At 38.9% G+C, this 24,420-nt stretch overlaps 1 protein-coding gene across 1 annotated transcript in view; it reads right to left on the bottom strand.

Moving 5' to 3' along the window:
- Window positions 1-481: 481 nt before the first annotated feature.
- ASXL3 (ASXL transcriptional regulator 3) overlaps window positions 482-24,420 on the bottom strand; it is a 539,404-nt gene continuing 515,465 nt past the window's right edge. Inside the window, exons 11-13 of the mRNA XM_053715008.1 lie at window positions 17,281-17,386; window positions 8,560-10,480; window positions 482-8,005 (exon numbers count right to left, since the gene is read on the bottom strand). Of these exons, the coding sequence (XP_053570983.1) occupies window positions 4,454-8,005; window positions 8,560-10,480; window positions 17,281-17,386 (5,579 nt within the window). The 3' untranslated portion in view covers window positions 482-4,453. The remainder of the gene's footprint in view (window positions 8,006-8,559; window positions 10,481-17,280; window positions 17,387-24,420) is intronic.

Raw genomic sequence — 24,420 nt, 5'->3', positions numbered from 1 at the left:
AAAGATGGATAGTGCTAAATACAGGGATATTCTTGAGCAAAACCTGTACCACTCTGTGCGTGATTTGAGGCTAGGACAGAGGTTCGCCTTCCAGCAGGACAATGACATTGTGATTGCCGCAAAAGGTGGCTCTACAAAGTATTTTTCTGATATTTTGTCCTATTTGTTGTTTGCTTCACAATAATAATAATAATAATAATAAAAAAAACATCTTCAAAGTTGTAGGCATGTTCTGTAAATTAAATGATGCAAATCCTCAAACAATCCATGTTAATTCAAGGTTGTGAGGCAACAAAACAAGAAAAATGTCAAGTGGTTGAATACTTTTGCAAGTCATTGTATACTGAACTTAGATCATCTTTGCACTTCTGTTTGTGTGTGTGTTCTACTCTGTTTTGGTGCATTTTCTGACACTTCATATTCCCTTAGGTTTAATGCCCATTTTTATCAACCATATTAACAAAGTGACAGACCACAAAAATGTAATCATATTTTAGTTTATTTTTTTTTAAATATTTTCTGTAGACGCTCATTTTTTTATGGAGAGTGAAAAAAAAAAAGAGAAAACATGAGACATGTAAATAAGTTATAGCACTATGAGAAATCATTTTTTGTAGGCAAAAGTTTTGAAAACCGTTAGGAAAAAAAAAAAAAATTAAAATAAAAGCACCATTAAAGAACACATGATCCCTGAATTCTAAATAAAATACTGTCTTAGTTTTATTATTGTAACAAAATGTTTGTGGTCACATTTTAGTCAGGTAGCAATGCAAGCATTAAGCAAATCAGGAAGCAGAGCTTTATCAAGGAACCAATAGCTCCCTCTGTTGATCAAATCAAAATATAAATGAGATTGTAGTGTTAGAAAAACAGTTTCTTTGGTAGAAAAACGAAGGGGTGTTTTTGCTACTAACACACGGATGTCCTGATGCTGCTTAGCCCCTTCTGTTTTGACTGATATGACAATAAGGCGTAAGAGAATTTATATATAACTAACAATCACATAGCAGAGCTCTGCCGACAACAGATTTATTGTAAGCTTCCATCTATGATACATTTTTACATTGTACTGCCACAGATGACCCATTATGCTTTTGTCCAACAAAATGATAACACTTAAAGGAATATTGTACTCACAATATCAATTATGAATGTGAATGAATAGGAATGAAACATTTTAAAACAGATGTTTGCATGGAAAAAGGTTAATCAAAAATATTTTCATTTATTACTGAAACTAGCATCAAATGTATGTTGCATAACCAAGTATTCATTAATCTCTGTCTGGTATGCATAACCCTCTCAGCTCTATTGGTAAAGGAGACAAGCCATCAAAATAAAGGCTTTTTTATTGAGGGTAAGGAGATCTATTTTTTTTATAGCAAATTAAGTACAATGCCCCTTAAAATCTCTTGATAACAAATGAAGTACTGCAGAGAAAAAATATTTTGTTGATTAAAATTTTAAAAGACTGACAGCAAGCATGTAAACATTCAAAAAATACTGAACAGAAAGTCAAAAACATTAAAACTGTGTAGAAGTTTGTGTGTGTGCTGTAAATAAAATATTTTACATCAGTACAAAAACAAAAGGATGGCAAAAGAAAATGAACTTTTTTTCAGATGCATATTACCAATACCATATTATTTTATGGACTAAATTATACAATAACTATTAAATATTACAGACAAATATGCTGAAAGCAGCAGCTTTGTTTACATTATATACCACTGGTTGGTTGGAACTGTGGAAACAATATCATTTGCAAAATGTTTAACAAAAAGTAATGGATCATTGTAAATTGATCAACATAATAGAAACTTATCAAACTCTTGATGTGAATTGAAAACACAGCCACTCCTGACAAAGGTAAGCAAACAGCATATTTACCAACCACAATAAAAAAAATTACATTGTGAATGTATGTGTTTTAAGAGGTCTCTACTCCTATGTGAATGCCACTGCTGACTTATTTCAAAGCACCACAAAAGTTTATAATATAAAAGGACCTTTCAGTGTCAGGCCATATAAATTAGTTCCCTTTTCTGTGAATACTCATACAAAACGAAGAGACTTACACTCTGTATCATTCTATTGGTCAATAAATATAGACAAAAGCTCAAATAAATCAAAACAATATACATGTAACAATGAGGTTAAACATTACACTAAGTGGAACAAAACAAAAAAAGGTCTATACACTGAAGTTTATATGACAGTCATGCAAGGGGATAGACATAGGAAAAAGAGTAAAGAATGCTTAGCTGGTGAACACGCGTCAGGGCAGTGCAAAATGCACTATGGAAAGAATGCTAAATAAAACAAAGGTTAAAACCTCAGGAGGAAAGGATTGTGTCAGAAAATAATAAAATAGAGACATGCTTGGAAAATGTACATTTCTCGCAAAAGCACAGGACAATAACAAAGCAATTTTACATTTTTTATGAACAATGCATAACAGATTTTTCAAATATTTGAAGATGTTTCACCATGACTAACACTGTTAGAGTTTTAAGTTGAAGAGCATAATCGCATTAAGATATGTATTCCCCATGGCGCATAATCTTACAAATAATTTGTGCGCTCTAAAATTACAGTATAAAAGATTTAAGAGATTAGTGTGGTGTATCATAATAATTCAGACATATCAAACATTTAGATATGCCAGAACAGTGCAGCAAATATTACATATATAAAAAAAGAGATGAGCTAATGAAATGGTACGGTAAAATCTGTATAAAAGTTAAATTCCTTATGGAGGGAACACCAAAAGTCAACATGACCACATGATGTCACCATTGCACTAAAGATGCATAAAGTGCTGTTTAATTGACAGAAAATGTATTAGTGATGTATGGCACATGACCAATTACAGTTTATTTGCCGATATGTACTGACAATTTGTTTTAGATCAATTGTTATCTGGCTTGTAAACTTTACTTCCACATAGCAGCAGCGAAAAAAACAAACAAACAAAAAACAAATTTTATATAAGATTTTTTATATATATATAATATTTAACTAAACCTAGATTTTGGAATCAAGGCAATGGAGTACTAGATTTCCCTGCTCTTTTTATGCTTTCATTGCCTATTATCTTTATACATTTGCTACGGGTATAGAAAAGGAACCTTATCATAATATTTCTTACTCTTCTTTTTGTGGTAGGAATTTAGGAAAAAACAATAAATTAGTTTAATCATGAATCAATGATTAGCTTGCACTAACATTAAATGAAACCACTGGCGTATATATAATGAAAAAAAATCAAATTAATTGCTATATTGGGTGCACATGTTATAATTTAAATTTACATCAAATCATCTGTTAAAACCAGCAGGATTCATTATTTTTCGTAATACTCAATATATTTTGAAACTTGTTGCTGAAATTAACATCCTGTCATTCAATTCTAGGATGGCTGTCACTGATTTTAGTAAGGAAATTCTACAAATGATTGGATCTTTTGCAATTTAGGATTTTCTCATTGATTGTTATATTTGAATTAACTAAGCTCTCCAATATGGCAAGCAAGACATGGAGCAGCATCCAAACACAGTCCTATCTGTTTATGATTTTGTAGCAAAGCAAGATTTGTTTTAAGGGCATATGCTTATCAAAAACTAAAATTATCTTCAGGTGTTACGGAAGTAGATATTATATACTTTGTAACCTTTATTTATTTATTTAAAAAGGCATCTTCCACTAATCATGATTTTCAGAATTCTGAGCGTATTAATTTTGTTTAACTTACTACTGCTCAGAACAAAAAAAGGACACTTCGATTTGCAACAACATGTATAGGGCGATATTAATCACAAGCAATGTGTGTGTAATTTTGACATTACTAAAGGTCTAGAGTTATTTTTTCATCCAGACACATTAACAAACTGTTCTTGGGGAAACTAACAGAAAGGCCGGCATAATTAAAATCTTATCCTAGATTATAGGATATAAAAGGAGTGAGCAGATATCTAGCTAACATGCATTTCAAATATTTTGTTCGTTAATAATTTACATATCACTATTTAACAAAAACAAAAACAAAAAAAGACAAAAAAGTTATCCTTAGAGGACAAGCCATTTTACAAAGATCTAAGATGTGTATTATAAAACACTGTAATAATATTGTGGAGTGAAGTCATTTATAAACTCTCCCCCTGCAAACAGTGTAAAGAAAATATATATAGAGAATCTTTTCAACTTCTCTGGGCAAATGCAGATTTAGAATAAATTAATGGAGTAAGAAAAACAATGAAAACGTTTCCTCTTGTTGACATATTTTCTCCTTACAAAACATATTATAATAACAAATTATATAATAACACTGAACATGGTCAGTTACAAATAAGAAAAAAAAAGCAAAGACAATTAGTGTAGAATAATGTTACTGATTTTGACACAGCCATTTTGGCTGTAAGGTACATGGGATGCTGCATCCTTAATTCAGTCTCTACCGTACAACTAAACACGCAACACAAAGTTTTGAAGGACCTATGCAGTCATCGTGACAAAAGGCTCCACAGCCTTTACATACAATCATGGCTTTCAGCCTGCAAGAGCATTTCAGTTCTAGTTCATCTGCACTGCTGCTGTCAGCAAATTTCTGTACAGGGATGGGAGTGTTCTGGCTGCTCAGTCCAGGGGCAGATTTAGAGTTGCTACCTAATATTCCAATGGATTTTTCTAAAGCAGATGCTGCCCTTTTGAAGCTTGTGCTACCAAAGTGAATTGCTGGATAGCTCCCACATTGCTGCTGCGGCAGCTGCTGTGTTTGTATTTTCTGTGCAGCTAATTGAGTAAAAGGCTTTTGCGGCTCAGAAAGTAAATAGGAAGAAAAATCAGCATTTTTCAAGGCAAATGCTTTTAACTGTTCTTTTACTTCATTCTGTTCATAGGAAGCTTGTTTCATGGTCAGTTCACAGCTGTTGTTTAAACCGTCCTCAAAAGAGATGGGCTCAGACTTTATATTGCTACAGATACTTGCAGGCTGAGGCCAACCAAGTCTTTTAGTGGTTTCCATAGTAACTGCTGGTTGCTTTTGATCAGAAAGGACTTCTGAATTAGATAAGGAAGGATGCACTAAAAATTTATGCTGCAGTGTCTGTTGGGCATTGCTGAGGTCATCACTTTCCTTAATGTGAATGTTTGGCGAATAAGAATTGCCCATTCTAAGAGGAAGAGATGGAACATTAGCTTCTCCCATAGCTTTCTGTTCAGAATGTCTATTAAAAGCAAATGCATTGCTACTATGCTGGCCCTTTATAGATCCTTGAGGCATATACGCTGAAGAGCCTGAACCTCTCTGAGCCATGGACATCTGGTAAAAATGTTGCCTATGAGGGGTACTAACTTCCGGATGATAGCTGCCATTTTTATCAACATTATATAAGTTCTGTTGGAAGCTACAAGAAGGGAGTGGTCTCTTCTGCTGCTTGACCTCTGGACTGTGAGCAATTCTAGTCTGAACAGGGTGTTTGTTCATCCACTCCTGTTTAAAAGTCTGCCCTTGTCCCAGTGGATTCATATTAGAACCCATCATGCAAGATGACAGGTTTGTGTCTGTGTCCATTGAGAGCTTTCCAGGCTCACATTTTATTTGAGCATGCTCACCTAAATTCCTTGCCATCCTCTTTTTAGGATGGTTTTCACGTTTCCTCATTTGCAAAGGGTTAGTGTTTACTACAGGATACCCTTTGCCATCAGAACTGGGAGAGCAGTTTGAATTTTCAGGAATAATTCTTTCTGATGAAGGGGTTTTATACACCATACTAGGGAGAGGGAGTCTATTGATTTCTAATTTTGCTCCTAATCTTGGCTGTGGTAAAACTTTTTCTAAAGGCAAGTTGCCTTGTAGCAGTTGTGTTACCAGCGGATTATTTGCCTCAACTGATGAAAGACGACAGCTAGAATTTCCCATGGTTGTAACTCTTTTTAAGTTTTCTGTTGCCATTGACAAGGGCTCTTCTCTCGAAGGGGCAATAGGCTTCTTTGTGCCCTGAACACTAATGTTCATATCAGGAGTCTGGGAAGTAGCACTATGACATGCAAATATATCAGTGTCCATTTGAAAGCACTTAGTAGATTCACTTGATTCAGATTTTACATCAACACTGAGGCTAGCAATAGGACTCCTTGTAGAGAGATTTGACATCTGAGGATAAGTCATTGGTTCCGTCTTGATGTTGTCCACCAGGCAGTCCTCTGAATACTCAATGTGCTTGGTTGTAGACAAATGGTCAACTATGCTTTTATCAGGGTTCAGCTGCTCTTTATCACTCCAGGATATTCTATTATTTGGAATGTAGTGAGTACTGGACATATTATCTGCACCACAGCTAAATGGTGGAGGGCAGCGTAACTGATCATTAAAGTTTTGTTGGCAAGCTACAGATTCCACAAATGTTTCTGCTGTGTAAGATGATTCTAAAATACTAGTGCATGTTGTTGGCATGTTTCTTTCACCTCTTGATAATCTCGTTGCAATGTTTGAGTTAGAAATGTGCTCAGTGTTTTCACCCATGAGAATTTCCTGTCTACTAATAACAGAAACTTGAGGGCGTGATTTGTTTTGTACAGAAATTTCAGTCTTTTCAACCCTGTTTTGGGACTCTGTACAGTTTTCAGCATTTTCATTATTAAAAGGAAATATTGAATTTGGAGTTGTACAATGATCAACAATTACTTTGCATGGGATAGATCTATTTGTTGTAGTCTGAGATAAGGCCATAGGTAAACTTTTACTGTGCAGATCTGTTAAATTACTATAAGCAGTTTTATCCAAGTTATCAACATGGATTTTGGCGTGGCTGGAATCACAATTTAAAGTTCTTGTGTCAGCATATGATGGGCCAGGTGATCTTGTAATAGAATCTATGATTGTTTCCTCTTGATTTGACATTCTACTGGCAGAAGAACAGATTTTTACAGCACTTTCTTCTTCACATGCAAGTACAGTCATCTTCTCACTATGCCGGCTGCATGTACCCACTGATGAATTCAGCAGAGAGTTGTTATTAGGATGAGGATTTGGCAAAGTATTCCCAATTGATGAAATTGGCACAGTGGTGTAAGGACTGCCCATTATATTAACACTACTGATTGATACTGGCATTCTAGTTTCATCTACTGAATTGGTTACACTAGAATTTACTCCTGGGGCTGGACTGCTAGTATCATCAGTACATTTTGGTGCAACAGCTATGCAAGGAATGTTAGTGTCCTTTATGGATTTTACCATACTTAGGTTACATACTGATGATGTAGTGTTTTCACTATCTACAGACATTAAAACTGAAGATTTTTCAAGTGAATTTGTAAATCCAACATCAGTGGTGTTGCTGACACACATTGAACCAATTTTCTTATTAAAATGCTCTGGCATACTGCAGTCTTCAGAGGAGGTAGATGTGACTGCTTTGTCATTGGAATGTGGCACATGGATATTTTCATTAGAGCTGTGTAAAGAAACATCAGAGTCTGTTTCCGATAAGGCTGCAGTATTTAGTGATTTCTGCAATGTGGAGGTCAGATCTCGATGAAGACTAGACTTGTTGCTTGGAGATTTACAATTTGGATTAACTATAATAACACCAGTGGAACTTTCAATTTTTACATCCGAAGAAGATGGCCCATCTATTGTAAATGGACATTCTTTTAATTTTCCATCTTTACTAGTATGTTGCATATTGGCTCTAGCCTGATGCTTGGCAAATAGTTTAGCTTTAGTTTGCTCCTTGATGTGTGCCAGTGTCCTTGTCTTGCTGCTTTCACAAGGACTTCCTACACTTCCAGAAACTATGCTAGCAGCTGCAGCCACTGCGGCTGCTGCCGCTGCTTCTCTTTGTGCCCTGGCTTGTTGTGCTCTTGCCTTAATGTCAGCAAGGGTTCTGGCTCCAGTATTCCTTCCTCCGCTAACAGAAGAGCTTGAAGAAACTTTGGATTCAAGTTTTGGAGCAGGTTGACTTTTGATGATAAATGGCGGGCCAATCTTTGAAAGCTGAATCTACAATAAAGAACAGAGCATTAGTACTGGTGTTATACAATCACATACAGTTAAATGACTATTAAACACAGTAGAAGTAGAAAAGAAGTACATATTTAACAAATGCATAATAAAAAGACAACGCAATTACATTTAATTTGAATTGTAAATAAGAAATAGATTTTCCTGACAAGTTTCAAGGTTTCCCATAATTTCACTGACCCCTATATAATGTGTCTACAGTCCCACAAACTAATGGATAAAACAAATATTTAATGATAATCAAATAAGTCTAATATTCAGTTTTGCCTTTTATTTCTCTACATTGAAGTTTTTAGCTTTTTATTCTAAAATAAAATTATGGATTTATATCACAAGAACGTATTCTATGTATGTTTGTGTGTTTCATTATTTGATGGCAACTTCTAAAACAATATTTTTCTTAAAGTAACTAATATTTTATTTAAATGTTGCTGAAAATTATGTTGGGAAAAAAGCAGCATATTATTCATTGGCTGTGTAGGAGGTACTTATTGCTCTCTAATAAAATTAATTTCATATGTTTGTCATCATACCTTGAGTGGTGGTACTCTGGGTTCTTCTCTAGGTTGTCGCTCTCTCTCAGAGTGACTTACTCTTGTAGGGTGATCATCATCTATTCGTGGACGTTTCTCCTTGAATACTCCATAATTGTTATGTTCTGCAGTTTTTCGTTTTGAAATTTCAGGCTCACGGCTTTCTACCTTTATAGGCTCAGACTGCTTACCATAGTCAAATGATTTAGAATGACAACTTTCAAGTCCTTTGTGGGAACTTCCTTGGTGTTTATGGGATTTGCTTCTGGAAGATTCAAAGAACCCAGACATGTCTACTGTACTAGCATATGATTTATCATGAGACTTGTTCTGAATTGATTCAGTGTTCTTACAGTACAGACCCCCATCAGCCTCTTCATGTGGTGGAGACAAATATTTGTTTTCTATTTTCCTATAATGATTTGTATTATTTTGTATGGTTATAGAATCTGGAGATGATGTTTCAGATATGGTTGCTACATATGGTTTTTCATTATCTACTTCTGATTTACAGGGTTTAGGACTGTTAATGTCTTCTGAAAGAGATATTTCAGATTTAATTGGTTCTGGAAGATATTTTATAGTTTCAACATTTTCTTGGTCAACAGTTGCAGATTCTACTTGGGATGACTCTGAGAAACCATCAGTTTCATCCTTTGAAGGTGATTGTGCTTCCTCTGAGGAGGTTGGGGAAATGCCTTGCTCAAGCATGAGATGATCATTTGTAGGGGGGCTATAAACAGAAGATGCTTCTGAAGTTGGAGGTAAGTTTGTTGCAAGTCCTGTCTCAGAGGCAAAAGCTACAGAAGACACTGACGATGTTTCAGATGTTAAAGGTTCATCTGACATTGGGGATGCTTCAGAAGTTAAAGGTATATTAGACGCAGGAGAGGCTTCTGATGTCAGGGGGTGATTAGAAGATGGGGAAGCTTCTGACCTCACAGGTGAAGTGGATACTGGAGAAACATCTGAAGCTACAGAAGTGGGTGGGCTTTCATCTACATGCTTTAGTTGACTTTCTGATTCAATGTTTTCAAAGCTTGATACTTCAGAGAGAAAAGAAGCTTCAACCGAAGCAGGTGTATATGGCTCTTCTGATGCAGATTGTGTATCACCTCCAGGTGATGCAATGCTAGTACATGGCCCCTCTGGGCTCTCAGAAGAAAATGATGTCTCAGAAACACATGCAGCTTCAGAGAATTGTTCATCTGGCTCACTTATCAACTCCATCTCCACGGTAGCTGCTTCTTCACTGCAAACTGGATCCATTGGAGCAGAGGAAACTTCATTCTCTTCTAATGCACTTAATTCTTGCAAAGGTGTTGAATCCTTCTGAAGTGGTTCACTTGAGGAAGTTTGAGAAGAAACTGATGGAGAAGGAGATGGGCATTCATTTATTTGACTAATAACTTCAGTCATATCACTTTCAGGAACATCTGATGTTTCTTCTTCTTTTACTACTTCTTTGACTTCTGAAAAAGACAGTACGTCATCTTCCATTAAAACACATGTCTTTGAACTATCAACAGGCACTTCACTTTCCTCTATTTTAGGGATCTCATCTGCCAACTCCACAGAGAATTCAAGCTCGCTCTTATCCTCCACTTGGCATTCACAGATGGTTGTTTCTACTTCTTCAGCAATCTCCTCCTGAATTACAGATTCTTCAGATATTAATATGTCCTCTAAAACTGCATCAGTAACCAAGTCTTTAGAAGGAATATGTTCCATATTACAGATAGATTCTTCTATCACCTCCTTTTCTTCTATGGGCGGAGTTTCACTGCTGCTCTCCGCACTCTTATCAAGTTGTGCTGATGGCCCAGGTATATTCAAAGACGTTTCTAGTGAACTGCTTTCATCTTCACTGCTGTTTTGCCCAGAAATTAACTGCAATGATTCTTCTTTGGACATTCCTGACCTAAACATAAACAAAATAAAAACTTTAAATCACCAGAACAAAACAATTTGTATTTATCAAACAACTTTCCCCCCAAAGAAATCTAAAGAACAGCTATACGAATTGTTATTGATAACAAGTGGTCCTGGGGACATTAATTTAGAATGTTTCCTTCACATTGTCATCTGAAATATGAGGACTTCTCTTTTCTTAAAGGAATAGAAAAGTTCAAATTAAATTTTAATGATTCAGATAGGGCATGTCATTTTAAACAACTTTTTAATTTACTTTTATCATCAAAATTGCTTTGTTCTCTTGTTATTCTTAGTTGAAAGCTAAACTAATGTAGGCTCATATGCTAAGCTCTTGAAGGCCGCCTCTCATCTGAATGCATTTGGCAGTTTTTCACAGCTAGAGGGCATTTGTTCATGTGTTTCATATAGATGTCACTGTGCTCATGCACGTACAGTTATTTAAGAGTCAGCACTAATTGCCTAAAATGCAAGTCTGTCAAAAAGTAAATTTATGCTTACCTGATAATTAATTTCTTCTACGATACGACGAGTCCACGGATTTCATCCTTACTTGTGGTATATTAATCTCTTGCTAACAGGAAGTGGCAAAGAGCACCACAGCAGAGCTGTATATATAGCTCCTCCCTTCCCTCCACCCCCAGTCATTCGACCAAAGGTTTAGGAAGAGAAAGGAAAAGCTAAAGGTGCAGAGGTGACTGAAGTTATAAAAAATCAAATATAATCTGTCTGAAAAATTACAGGGAGGGCCGTGGACTCGTCGTATTGTAGAAGAAATTAATTTATCAGGTAAGCATAAATTTACTTTTCTTCTACAAGATATAACGAGTCCACGGATTTCATCCTTACATGTGGGATACAATACCAAAGCTACAGGACACGGATCAAATGGGAGGGACAAGACAGAGACCTAAATGGAAGGCACCACTGCCTGAAGAACCCTTTCTCCCAAAAACAGCCTCAGAAGAAGCAAAAGTATCAAATTTGTAAAATTTGGAAAAAGTATGAAGAGACGACCAAGTCGCAGCCTTGCAAATCTGTTCAACAGAAGCATCGTTTTTAAAAGCCCATGTGGAAGCCACAGCCCTAGTAGAATGAGCCGTAATTCTTTCAGGAGGCTAAGGAGAACAGAATAGAGGGTGCCACTTAGTGCAGATCATAAACAACTTCAAAACAGGTATCGATAAGGACTAAAGAATCCTACTCACAAAATGTAAAGCACTGATGTGCAATACCAGCTGTCCGGAACCACACGTCGTCCGGTAGACCAGAAAGGGATGTCACCAATAGGGATCCTCGTCTCACCAAGGAGAGTCCAAAGATGCCCAGAGTGGAGTGGTCTAGGCGAACCTGTATGGCAGTGGTCAGCCAGCAGGTCCAGAGACTCCGTGCAGAAACAAAAAAATGATTCAGCAGCAGGTGGAGAGATAAAAAAGTTTAAAATTTATTAGAATAATAATAAAAACAACAGCAACGCGATTCTCAGTGTAACACACTGTTTCATCAGGCTATCATATATATATGATATATGAAACGCGCGTCAGGGGCACTGTTCACAAGGTCATAGTACCTCACTGCTTTTAGATGCTCGCTCATTCAGATCGATGATATTTTCCAGTACTTGATCAATCGTATTTAGTTCAGGATAACGTAAATACAGTCTCCGATATAGTAGAGACTTTTCTAGCTCAGCTGTGTGTTTGTTCTAAAAATCCAGCCAGCATAACGTTACTCATAGCCTCCGCTATAGAAGAGGCTTTTTGTAGAAAGGCAATACTTTGTATGCACTAGGTCTTTTGCTACCACACTTAAGCAACTTATTGCTCTAAATATCTTGACAATATCTATTTCAAGCAAATGGGTATATTTGGCAACATAGTTATATCGTTGGGCAATGTTATAACTGACAGGTCATGTTTGCATTTATTTCAGAGTTGGCTTAAATGACTATTATGACGGTATTTACATATGAAACCCAATCTGTTAAATGACATAGCCGTGTTTGAACCCTGAGATATACTATATATAAATCATACTCCATAACCCATGCTTGTATAATACTCATGACATATTTGCATCAACTTATAAGCAAGATACCGGTGGAGTGCATGTCTCCTATTGGTATATTCTTACATATTCTGGCTATTTAATAGTGGCACAATATCTGGGGCTAAAACAACCACTGTTTTAACTATCCTGTACAATATTTATGTTATTGCAATCTTAGTATATAATAACATATGAGGGATACTTATACTTCGTTGTAAGATTGTAGTCAATTTATTATATTTAAACCTTTTCAATTGCATATCAGGCAACTTGCAAACTAGTCTGTGAGTTTGAGCTAATTTTAATCAGTGTGTGTGTGCGCGTGTGTACGAGTCCAGTTGGACTAAACTTCTTGTCTCCAATTTTTGAGTTTGAATCTTGTTTTTTGAGACAATTTTATTACATACATTTGATTCCTTATATCTGTGGGATTTGGTGATATAATCACTTAGAGATAAGCAGTCTTTTTCTTTCGTTTTGCAAACTTCTTTGCATCAATTATACATACAGTCGTGATATTGTCCGACTGGAATCTGATGAATTTGGCCGAAGTCCACTGAGGTCATGCCTGAAGTGCATTGAATATTGCTCTCAATTCCAGAATATTGATTGGAAGTAGAGACTCCACCTGAGTCCATACACCCATAGCCTTCAGGGAATTCCAGACTGCACCCCAGCCCAGAAGGCTGGAGTCCGTTGTCACCATCACCCACGAGGGTCTACGGAAACACGTCCCCTGGGACAGATGATCCGGTGACAACCACCAAAGAAGAGAGTCTCTGGTCTCATGATCCAGATTTATCTGAGCAGATAAATTTGCATAGTCCCCATTTCACTGTCCGAGCATGCACAGCTGCAGTGGTCAGAGATGAAAGCGAGCAAACGGAATGATGTCCATTGCCGCTACCATTAATCCAATTAGCTCCATACACTGAGCCACTGATGGCCGAGGAACGGACTGAAGGGCTTGGCAAGTATTTAGAATTTTTGATTTTCTGATCTCCGTCAGAAATATTTTCATGTCTACCGAGTCTATCAGAGTTCCAAAGAAGGGAACCCTTGTCCGTGGAACTAGTGAACTCTTTTCTAGGTTCACCTTCCAACCGTGAGTTCTCAGAAAGGACAACACTGTGTCTGTATGAGATTTCGCTAGATAAGTCGACGCCTGAATCAAAATATCGTCCAGATAAGGCGCCACTGCTATGCCCCGCGGTCTGAGGACCACCAGAAGGGACCCTAGAACCTTTGTGAAGATCATGGGTGCTGTGGCCAACCCGAAGGGAAGAGCCACAAACTGAAAATGTTTGTCCAGGAAGGCAAACCTTAGGAACTGATGATGATCCTAGTGAATAGGGATATGAAGGTATGCATCCTTCAAGTCCACGGTAGTCATATATTGACCCTCCTGGATCATTGGTAAAATAGTTCGGATAGTCTCCATCTTGAACGATGGGACTCTGAGAAACTTGTTTAGACATTTGAGATCTAAAATGGGTCTGAAAGTTCCCACTTTTTTGGGAACCACGAAAAGATTTGAGTAAAACCCCTGTCCCTGTTCCAGTCTTGGAACGGGATGAATTACTCCCATAGTAGAGAGGTCTTCTACACAACGTAAGAACGCCTCTCTTTTTATCTGGTCTACAGACAATCGTGAAAGAAGAAATCTCCCTCTTGGGAGAAAATCCTTGAATTCCAGTTGATACCCGTGGGTCACGATTTCCAATGCCCAGGGGTCCTGAACATCTCTTGCCCAAGCCTGGGCAAAGAAAGAAAGTCTGCCCCTACTAGATCCGGTCCCGGATCGGGGGCCACTCCTTCATGCTGTCTTTGTAGCCGCATGCTTCTTGGGTTGTTTACCTTTGTTCCAAGCCTGGTTGGGTCTCCAGACGGACTTGGACTGAGCAAAATTCCCTTCCTGCTTTGTGGAGGAAGCAGAGGGTACTCCTTTAAAATTTCGAAAAGAACGAAAATTATTTTGTTTACCCCTCATCTTAACAGACTTATCCTGAGGTAGGGCGTGACCTTTACCTCCAGTAATGTCAGAAATGATTTCCTTCAACTCAGGCCCGAATAGGGTCTTACCCTTGAAAGGAATAGCTAAGAGCTTAGATTTTGATGACACATCAGCAGACCATGATTTTAGCCATAACGCTCTACGTGCTAAAATGGCAAATCCTGCATTTTTCGCCGCCAATTTAGCAATTTGAAAGGCGGCATCTGTAATAAAAGAATTAGCTAGCTTGAGAGCCTTAATTCTATACAAAATGTCCTCTAAAGGGGTCTCAACCTTCAGAGACTCTTCTAGAGCATCAAACCAAAAAGCTGCTGCAGTAGTAACTGGAACAATGCAAGCTGTAGGTTGTAAAAGAAAACCCTGATGAATAAATAATTTCTTTAGAAGACCCTCTAACTTCTTATCCATAGGGTCTTTGAAAGCACAACTGTCTTCAATAGGTAAAGTTGTACGCTTAGCCAGGGTAGAAATAGCTCCCTCCACCTTAGGGATCGACTGCCAAGAGTCCCGAATGGTGTCTGATGTGGGATACATTTTCTTGAAATTAGGAGGAGGAGAGAACGATATACCCGGTCTGTCCCATTCCTTTTTTATAATTTCTGAAATTCTTTTAGGAACCGGAAAAACATCAGTGTAAGTAGGTACCTCTAGATATTTGTCCATTTTACACAATTTCTCTGGTGGTATCACAATAGGGTCACAATCATCCAGAGTTGCTAAAACCTCCCGAAGTAACAGGCTGAGGTGTTCAAGCTTAAATTTAAAGAACATGACGTCCGAATCTGTCTGAGGTAACATATTTCCCAAGTCTGAAAGTTCTCCCTCAGACAACAATTCCCTGACTCCCAACTCAGAGCCCTGTGAGGGTACATCGGAAATAGCCAATAAAGCATCAGAGGATTCAGTATTCACATTAATACCTGACCTACTGCATTTACCCTGTAACACTGGTAATTTAGATAATACCTCTGTAAGGGTAGTTGACATAACTGCAGCCATATCCTGCAGAGTAAAAGAATTAGACGCACTTGAGGTACTCGGCGTCGCTTGTGTGGGCGTTAAAGGTTGTGACACTTGGGGAGAATTAGATGGCATATCCTGATTCTCTTCAGACTAAGAATCATCCTTAGGCACACTTTCTTTACCTAAAATATGCTTTTTACATTGTAAGGCCCTTCCGTACAAGAGGTACACAAAGTAAGAGGGGGTTCCACAATGGCTTCTAAACACATAGAGCAATTAGTTTCCTCAATGTCAGACATGTTGAACAGACTATTAATAACCACAATAGTCGTAGAACACCTTATTTATTGATTTCAACAACTTTTAGAAAAATGTGTACTGCGCCTTTAAGAAATAAAAAAGCGCACAATTGTTGCTTAAACTGCCTAAAACGTTAAATAATGCTACACAATTAAATATACAGATTCAATTGGCCCAAACATTATTGCACTCTATAAACAAAGGGTGAATTTACCCTCTAAGAGACATTTTATAGCAAAAAAATATATCTTAAGTGAAAAAATGAAACCTTCACCTCGCCACAGCTCTGCTGTGGCGCCTACCTGCCCCCAGAGTACTGCAAAATGACTCGACAACAATCCGGTGAACAGAACACAAGTTTAGGCCCCACCGGAGCTAATGCCTGCTGCCTTCTCAGTCAGAGTAAACTGCGCGTCTGAGCGTGCGAAATAGGCCCCGCCCATCATGGACGTCGTCCTCATAGTCTGTATAACCGCATGGGAAGCGGTTTGAAAATTAAGCCATGTGGTCCCCTTAAACACTATTAATAACACTACAGCCCTACTGACTCCTTGTTATTGTCAAGTAAAGTATATAAAAACAGGATTTTCAGTAATACCCTCTGTGTACAGGTCTACTGCTTACCCCTTCCCTTGCAGGGACAAAATGTCAGCCAGTTCTGATATACCAAGTCTCTTCAGAAATAAAAGACTGAACATACCTCAATGCTGCTTGTAGCATGAAACCGTTCTCCACACTGAAGATTTCTCTTGCACTACCTTCAGAAGATCTGTGGGAACCAACATGGATCTTAGTTACATCTGCTAAGATCATCAACCTCAGGACAGAAATCTTCTTCTTCCATATCTCCCTGAGGAAAATAGTACTCACCGGTACCATTTAAAATAAAAAACTTCTTGATTGAAGAATCTAAAACTAACACCTCACTTTACCTCTTCCTATTACTAACACAGGCAAAGAGAATGACTGGGGGTGGAGGGAAGGGAGGAGCTATATATACAGCTCTGCTGTGGTGCTCTTTGCCACTTCCTGTTAGCAGGAGGTTAATATCCCACAAGTAAGGATGAAATCCGTGGACTTGTAGAAGACAGATCTGAGATAAGGAGGCAGTCAGCAGAAGCTTAGATACCAGGTAATTACAGAGGTAAAAAGTATTTTTCTATAACAGTGTTGGTTATGCAAAACTGGGGAATGGTAAATAAAGGGATTATAAATCTTTTTAAACAATAACATTTTTGATGTTTGCTATCCCTTTAAGTATTTTTTTGTGACAGGCCACAAAAAAGGGGTTAAATATAATGTGACTTTATTTTAGGTCAAAGCACTAATGGTCCACAATGCTTTTATAAAAAAAGATTACTTGATTGAATAACTTTTGGACCAAACTTAGTTCATGGTTGATTACTTGATATATTTGCTTTTAATCAATCCTTTAAAGTTGTGCTTTTACATGAGAGAATTACCTTTCTCCATAAAATCGTTCAAAGAATTTCTCTTTCCAAACTTCAGTCTTCTTTTCTTTTTCAATTTCTTGCCTGATACGCATTTGCATTTCTGGTGTAAATTCTCCTACAGAAAGAAAAAAAATAATTAATAATATGTTCAATGGATGATTTAACCCCTTCACCCAATCTGAAGTATATATACGTCTTGCGGTACTTTTGCACATCATACCACAAGACGTAGATATACATCTGAGCCTCAGCAGTCTCAGCTGTTAAATTACAGCCGAGAGTTGGAGTTCCTGAAGCTCCAGGCAATCTGCTTCATATGGAACCGAAGAGCGATCGGTGTGTTTGTGTATGGGCGGCCCAGCAGTGGAGGGGGGGAGGGAGTGGGAGGGCCCTACGCTACAAAAAATAAATAAATGGACAGGGAGGAATGGGGCAGCTACACTACAGAAAAAGGGGTTTGGGGGGCAATAAATAATGATCGCAGGAGGGGGGGCGGTGGGGGACCCCTACACTACAGAAAATAATTTAAAAAATTGTAAAAATAAAATTTAAAAATCGTTTTTAAAAAATAAAAAAAATGTTTTATAGGTACTGGCAGACATCTGCCAGTACCTAAGATGGTGAATATAGTTAGAAGGGGGGGTTAACGAGCTGTTTGGGAGGGGTCAGGGAGGTTGGACGGTAAGGGGGGATCCAACCCTGCAGAAAAAAAAAAAAAAAAGCCTTAATTTTCTATATTGGCAGTACTTAAGATGGGAGTGACCAGTGGGGGGGGGGGTGAGGGAGGGAAGAGAGCTGTTCGGGAGGGAGCAGGTAGGGATCAGGGTGTGGGAAGTGTCAAGTGGTAAGGGTAATCTCTATGCCATGATTTCACAAGCAGTATGTAAATAATTTCAGCGAAAAACACAAAGTTTGTAAAAAAAAATTAAGATTTTTTTATTTGATCGCATTTGGTGGTGAAATGGTGGCATGATGTATACAAAAATGGGCTTAGATCAATACCTTGGGTTGTCTACTTAAATATATATGTATATATATATATATATATATATATATATATATATATATATATATATATATATATATATATATATATATATATATAGTTTTGACAGGTAAATAAAATAACAAAGGCTCTATTTCTGTTTAAATGGAGTAATAGAAAAAAATGCTAAAAAAGTTAAGGGGTTAAACAACTACTCTAGTAATTAGTAAATATAAAAGCCTGCAACTGCAGGTACAAAAGGACATCAAACAGAAACATAAATACATAAAAAAGAAGAAATAAATTAATAGGGAAAATGTATTCCTCATTAATATCAGATAGCATTTAAGATTTAGTTGGACAAACAAATGTAGCTTTCTGCAGTATTAAGCTATGGTTAAAAAGAAAGAACTCCCAGCAGTAAGAATTGTAAGAATTATATCTGTCTCACATGTGTGTTATATCAAACAACAGACTCAATATATACTTAAAATAAACATATAGTAGTGTTGCAGGAAGATTATACAACGAATTGTATAGGAAGAGGGAAATACAAGAAAGTATAAAAGTTTAAATGGGAAACAAATTAAGTAGTAATGAAGTTGGTAAAAAAAACAAAAAAAAACATAATTTATGCTTACCTGATAAATTTATTTCTCTTGTAGTGTGTTCAGTCCACGGGTCATCCATTACTTATGGGATATATTCTCCTCCCCAACAGGAAGTTGCAAGAGGATCACCCAAGCAGAGCTGCTATATAGCTCCTCCCCTCACATGTCATATCCAGTCATTCGACCGAAACAAGACGAGAAAGGAAAAACTATAGGGTGCAGTGGTGACTGGAGTTTCAATTAAAATTTAGAACTGCCTCAAAAAAGACAGGGCGGGCCGTGGACTGAACACACTACAAGAGAAATAAATTTATCAGGTAAGCATAAATTATGTTTTCTCTTGTTAAGTGTGTTCAGTCCACGGGTCATCCATTACTTATGGGATACCAATACCAAAGCTAAAGTACACGGATGATGGGAGGGACAAGGCAGGAACATTAAACAGAAGCAACCACTGCCTGTAGAACCTTTCTCCCAAAACCAGCCTCCGAAGAAGCAAAAGTGTCAAATTTGTAAAATTTTGAAAAGGTATGAAGTGAAGACCAAGTTGCAGCCTTGCAAATCTGTTCAACAGAGGCCTCATTCTTAAAGGCCCAGGTGGAAGCCACAGCTCTAGTGGAATGAGCTGTAATTCTTTCAGGAGGCTGCTGTCCAGCAGTCTCATAGGCTAAACGTATTATGATACGAAGCCAAAAAGAGAGAGAGGTGGCCGAAGCCTTTTGACCTCTCCTCTGACCAGAATAAACGACAAACAGAGAAGAAGTTTGCCGAAAATCTTTAGTTTACTGTAAGTAGAACTTCAGGGCACGGACTACGTCCAAATTATGCAAAAGACGTTCCTTCTTTGAAGAAGGATTAGGACACAATGAAGGAACAACGCAGAACTACCTTGTCTGAATGAAAAATCAGATAAGGAGAATCGCAATGTAAGGCAGATAACTCAGAGACTCTTCGAGCCGAGGAAATAGCCATCAAAAACAGAACTTTCCAAGATAAAAGCTTAATATCAATGGAATGAAGGGGTTCAAACGGAACACCCTGAAGAACTTTAAGAACCAAGTTTAAGCTCCACGGAGGAGCAACAGTTTTAAACACAGGCTTAATCCTAGCCAAAGCCTGACAAAAAGCCTGGACGTCTGGATTCTCTGCCAGACGTTTGTGTAAAAGAATAGACAGAGCAGAAATCTGTCCCTTTAACGAACTAGCGGATAAACCCTTTTCTAAACTTTCTTATAGAAAAGCCAATATCCTAGGAATCCTAACCTTACTCCATGAGTAACTCACACCAATATAAATATTTACGCCATATCTTATGGTAAATTTTTCTGGTAACAGGTTTCCGAGCCTATATTAACGTATCAATAACCGACTCCGAAAAACCACGCTTTGATAGAATCAAGCGTTAAATCTCCATGCAGTCAGCCTCAGAGAAATTAGGCTTGGATGGTTGAAAGGACCCTGAATTAGAAGGTCCTGCCTCAGAGGCAGAGACCATGGTGGACAGGACGACATGTCCACTAGGTCTGCATACCAGGTCCTGCGTGGCCACGCAGGCTCTATCAGAATCACTGATGCTCTCTCCTGTTTGATCCTGGCAATCAGTCGAGGTAGCAACGGAAATGGTGGAAACACATAAGCCATCTTGAAAACCCAAGGGGCTGCTAGTGCATCTACCAGCACCGCTCCCGGGTCCCTGGACCTGGATCCGTAACAAGGAAGCTTGGCGTTCTGGCGAGATGCCATGAGATCCAGCTCCGGTTCGCCCCAACGAAGAATCAGTTGAGCAAACACCTCCGGGTGAAGTTCCCACTCCCCCGGATGAAAGGTCTGGCGACTTAGAAAGTCCGCCTCCCAGTTCTCCACGCCTGGGATGTAGATTGCTGACAGGTGACAAGAGTGTGACTCTGCCCAGCGAATTACCTTCGAGACTTCCAACATCGCTAGGGAACTCCTGGTTCCCCCTTGATGATTGATGTAAGCCACAGTCGTGATGTTGTCCGACTGAAATCTGATGAACCTCAGTGTTGCTAACTGAGGTCAAGCTAGAAGAGCATTGAATATTGCTCTTAATTCCAGAATGTTTATTGGGAGGAGCTTCTCCTCCTGAGTCCACGATCCCTGAGCCTTCAGGGAGTTCCAGACTGCACCCCAGCCTAGTAAGCTGGCATCTGTTGTTACAATCGTCCAATCTGGTCTGCGAAAAGTCATTCCTTTGGACAGATGAACCCGCGACAACCACCAGAGAAGAGAATCTCTGGCCTCCTGGTCCAGATTTAGTAAAGGGGACAGATCTGAGTAATCCCCATTCCACTGACTTAGCATGCATAGTTGCAGAGTTATGAGATGTAGGCGCGCAAATGGCACTATGTCCATTGCCGCGACCATTAAGCCGATTACTTCCATGCACTGAGCTACTGATGGGCTTGGAATGGAATGAAGGACACGGCAAGCATTTAGGATTTTTGATAACCTGGACTCCGTCAGGTAAATCTTCATCTCTACAGAATCTATAAGAGTCCCTAGAAAGGGAACCCTTGTGAGTGGGAACAGAGAACTCTTTTCCATGTTCACTTTCCACCCATGCGACCTCAGAAATGCTAGAACTATCTCTGTATGAGACTTTGCATTTTGAAAAGTTGACGCTTGTATCAGGATGTCGTCTAGGTACAGAGCCACCGCTATGCCTCGCGGTCTTAGTACCGCCAGAAGCGAGCCCAGAACCTTTGTAAAAATTCTCGGGGCCGTAGCCAACCCGAAGGGAAGAGCTACAAACTGGTAATGCCTGTCTAGAAAGGCAAACCTTAGGTACCGATAATGATCCTTGTGAATCGGTATGTGAAGGTAGGCATCCTTCAAGTCCACTGTGGTCATATACTGACCCTCTTGGATCATGGGTAGGATGGTTCGAATAGTTTCCATTTTGAACGATGGAACTCTTAGGAATTTGTTTAAGATCTTCAGGTCCAAGATTGGCCTGAAGGTTCCCTCTTTTTTAGGAACCACAAACAGATTTGAGTAAAAACCTTGCCCTTGTTCCGTCCGCGGAACCGGGTGGATCACTCCCATTACTAAGAGGTCTTGTACACATCGTAGAAATGCCTCTTTCTTTATTAGGTTTGTTGATAACCTTGACAGATGAAATCTCCCTTGTGGAGGAGAAGTTTTGAAGTCCAGAAGGTATCCCTGAGATATGATCTCCAACGCCCAGGGATCCTGGACATCTCTTGCCCAGGCCTGGGCGAAGAGAGAAAGTCTGCCCCCCACTAGATCCGTTTCCGGATAGGGGGCGATTTCTTCATGCTGTCTTAGGGGCAGAAGTAGGTTTTCTGGCCTGCTTGCCCTTGTTCCAGGACTGGTTGCCTTTCCAACCCTGTCTGTAACGAGTAGCAGTCCCTTCCTGTTTTGGAGCGGAGGAAGTCGATGCTGCTCCTGCCTTGAAATTACGAAAGGCACGAAAATTAGACTGTTTGGCCTTTGATTTGGCCCTGTCCTGAGGAAGGGTGTGACCCTTACCTCCAGTAATGTCAGCAATAATTTCTTTCAAACCGGGCCCGAATAAGGTTTGCCCTTTGAAAGGAATATTAAGCAATTTAGATTTAGAAGTTACATCTGCTGACCAGGATTTAAGCCATAGCGCTCTGCGCGCCTGGATGGCGAATCCGGAGTTCTTAGCCGTTAGTTTGGTTAAATGCACAACGGCATCCGAAACAAATGCATTAGCTAGCTTAAGGGCTTTAAGCTTGTTCATAATCTCATCCAATGGTGCTGTGCGAATAGCCTCTTCCAGAGACTCAAACCAGAATTCCGCTGCAGCAGTGACGGGCGCAATGCATGCAAGGGGCTGTAATATAAAACCTTGTTGAACAAACATTTTCTTAAGGTAACCTTCTAATTTTTTATCCATTCGATCTGAGAAAGCACAACTATCCTCCACCGGGATAGTGGTACGCTTGGCTAAAGTAGAAACTGCTCCCTCCACCTTAGGGACCGTCTGCCATAAGTCTCGTGTGGTGGCGTCTATTGGGAACATTTTTCTAAATATCGGAGGAGGGGAAAAGGGCACACCGGGTCTATCCCACTCCTTGCTAATAATCTCTGTAAGCCTTTTAGGTATAGGAAAAACGTCAGTACACACCGGTACCGCATAGTATTTATCCAGCCTACATAATTTCTCTGGGATTGCAACCGTGTCGCAATCGTTCAGAGCCGCTAACACCTCCCCTAGCAATACACGGAGGTTCCAAAGCTTAAATTTAAAATTTGAAATTTCTGAATCCGGTCTCCCCGGATCAGATCCGTCAGCCACAGAATGAAGCTCTCCGTCCTCATGTTCTGCAAATTGTGACGCAGTATCGGACATGGCTCTCGTGTCATCGGCGCGCTCTGTTCTAAACCCAGAGCTATCGCGCTTGCCTCTTAACTCAGGCAAATTAGATAATACTTCTTTCATAACATTAGCCATATCATGCAAAGTGATTTGTAAGGGCCTTGATGTACTTGGCGCCACAATCTCACGCACCTCCTGAGCGGGAGGCGAAGGTACTGACACGTGAGGAGAGTTAGGCGGCATAACTTCCCCCTCGTTGTCTGGTGATAATTTCTTTACCGGTAAAGACTGACTTTTATATAAAGTAACATCAATACAATTGGTACACATATTTCTATTGGGCTCCACATTGGCTTTTAAACATAATGAACAAGCAGATTCATCTGTATCAGACATGTTTAAACAGACTAGCAATGAAGCTAGCAAGCTTGGAAAAAATCTTTCAATAAATTTACAAGCAATAGAAAAAACGCTGCAGCGCTTTTAAAAACACAAAAAAACTGTCACAGTTGAAATAACAATGAACTAATTCAGTTATAGCCAACAATTTTAACAGAAAATGTATGAATTAAGCAGAGGATTGCACCCACTAGCAAACGGATGATTAATCCCTCAATACCCAACAACGGATAATCAATTTAAGATTTAACGCTTTTATCACAGTCAAATACACTGTCACAGGTCTGCTGTGACTGATTACCTCCCTCAAAAATGAATTTTGAAGACCCCTGCGCCCTCTGGAGACGTCCTGGATCAAGGAGGAAGAAGCAGGAAGACTGTGCAAGAATTTTAACTGCGCAACAAGGCGCTAAAAAAGGCCCCTCCCACTCATATTACAACAGTGGGAGACCTGTTACAACGGTTTCTATGCAGAAATATACGTTAGCCATATGGAAAAAAATCATGCCCAAAAAGATTTATCACCAAAGTACCTCACAAAACGAATAACATGCCAGTAAACGTTTTAAAAAACAACTTTCCAGTGTTATGCAAAGTTATCACTAAGCCTGCTACCAGTCGCTTCTACTGCAGTTAAGGCTCATACATTTATTTCAGTATTAACAGTGTTTTCTCAGTCAAATTCTAGTCCCTAGAAAATAACTCAACTGCGCATACATTTATCAGCCTGATACCAGTCACTACTGCTGCATTAAAGGCTGTACTTACATCATATGGGTAACAGCTGTGTTTTCTTAGTCAATTCCATTCCTAGAAAATATTACTGC

The sequence above is a fragment of the Bombina bombina genome, chromosome 5 (genome assembly GCF_027579735.1).
Source record: "Bombina bombina isolate aBomBom1 chromosome 5, aBomBom1.pri, whole genome shotgun sequence".
Taxonomy (NCBI): domain Eukaryota; kingdom Metazoa; phylum Chordata; class Amphibia; order Anura; family Bombinatoridae; genus Bombina; species Bombina bombina.
The sequence above is the reverse complement of the archived record's forward strand: the minus strand, read 5'-3'. Positions and strand labels throughout refer to the sequence as shown.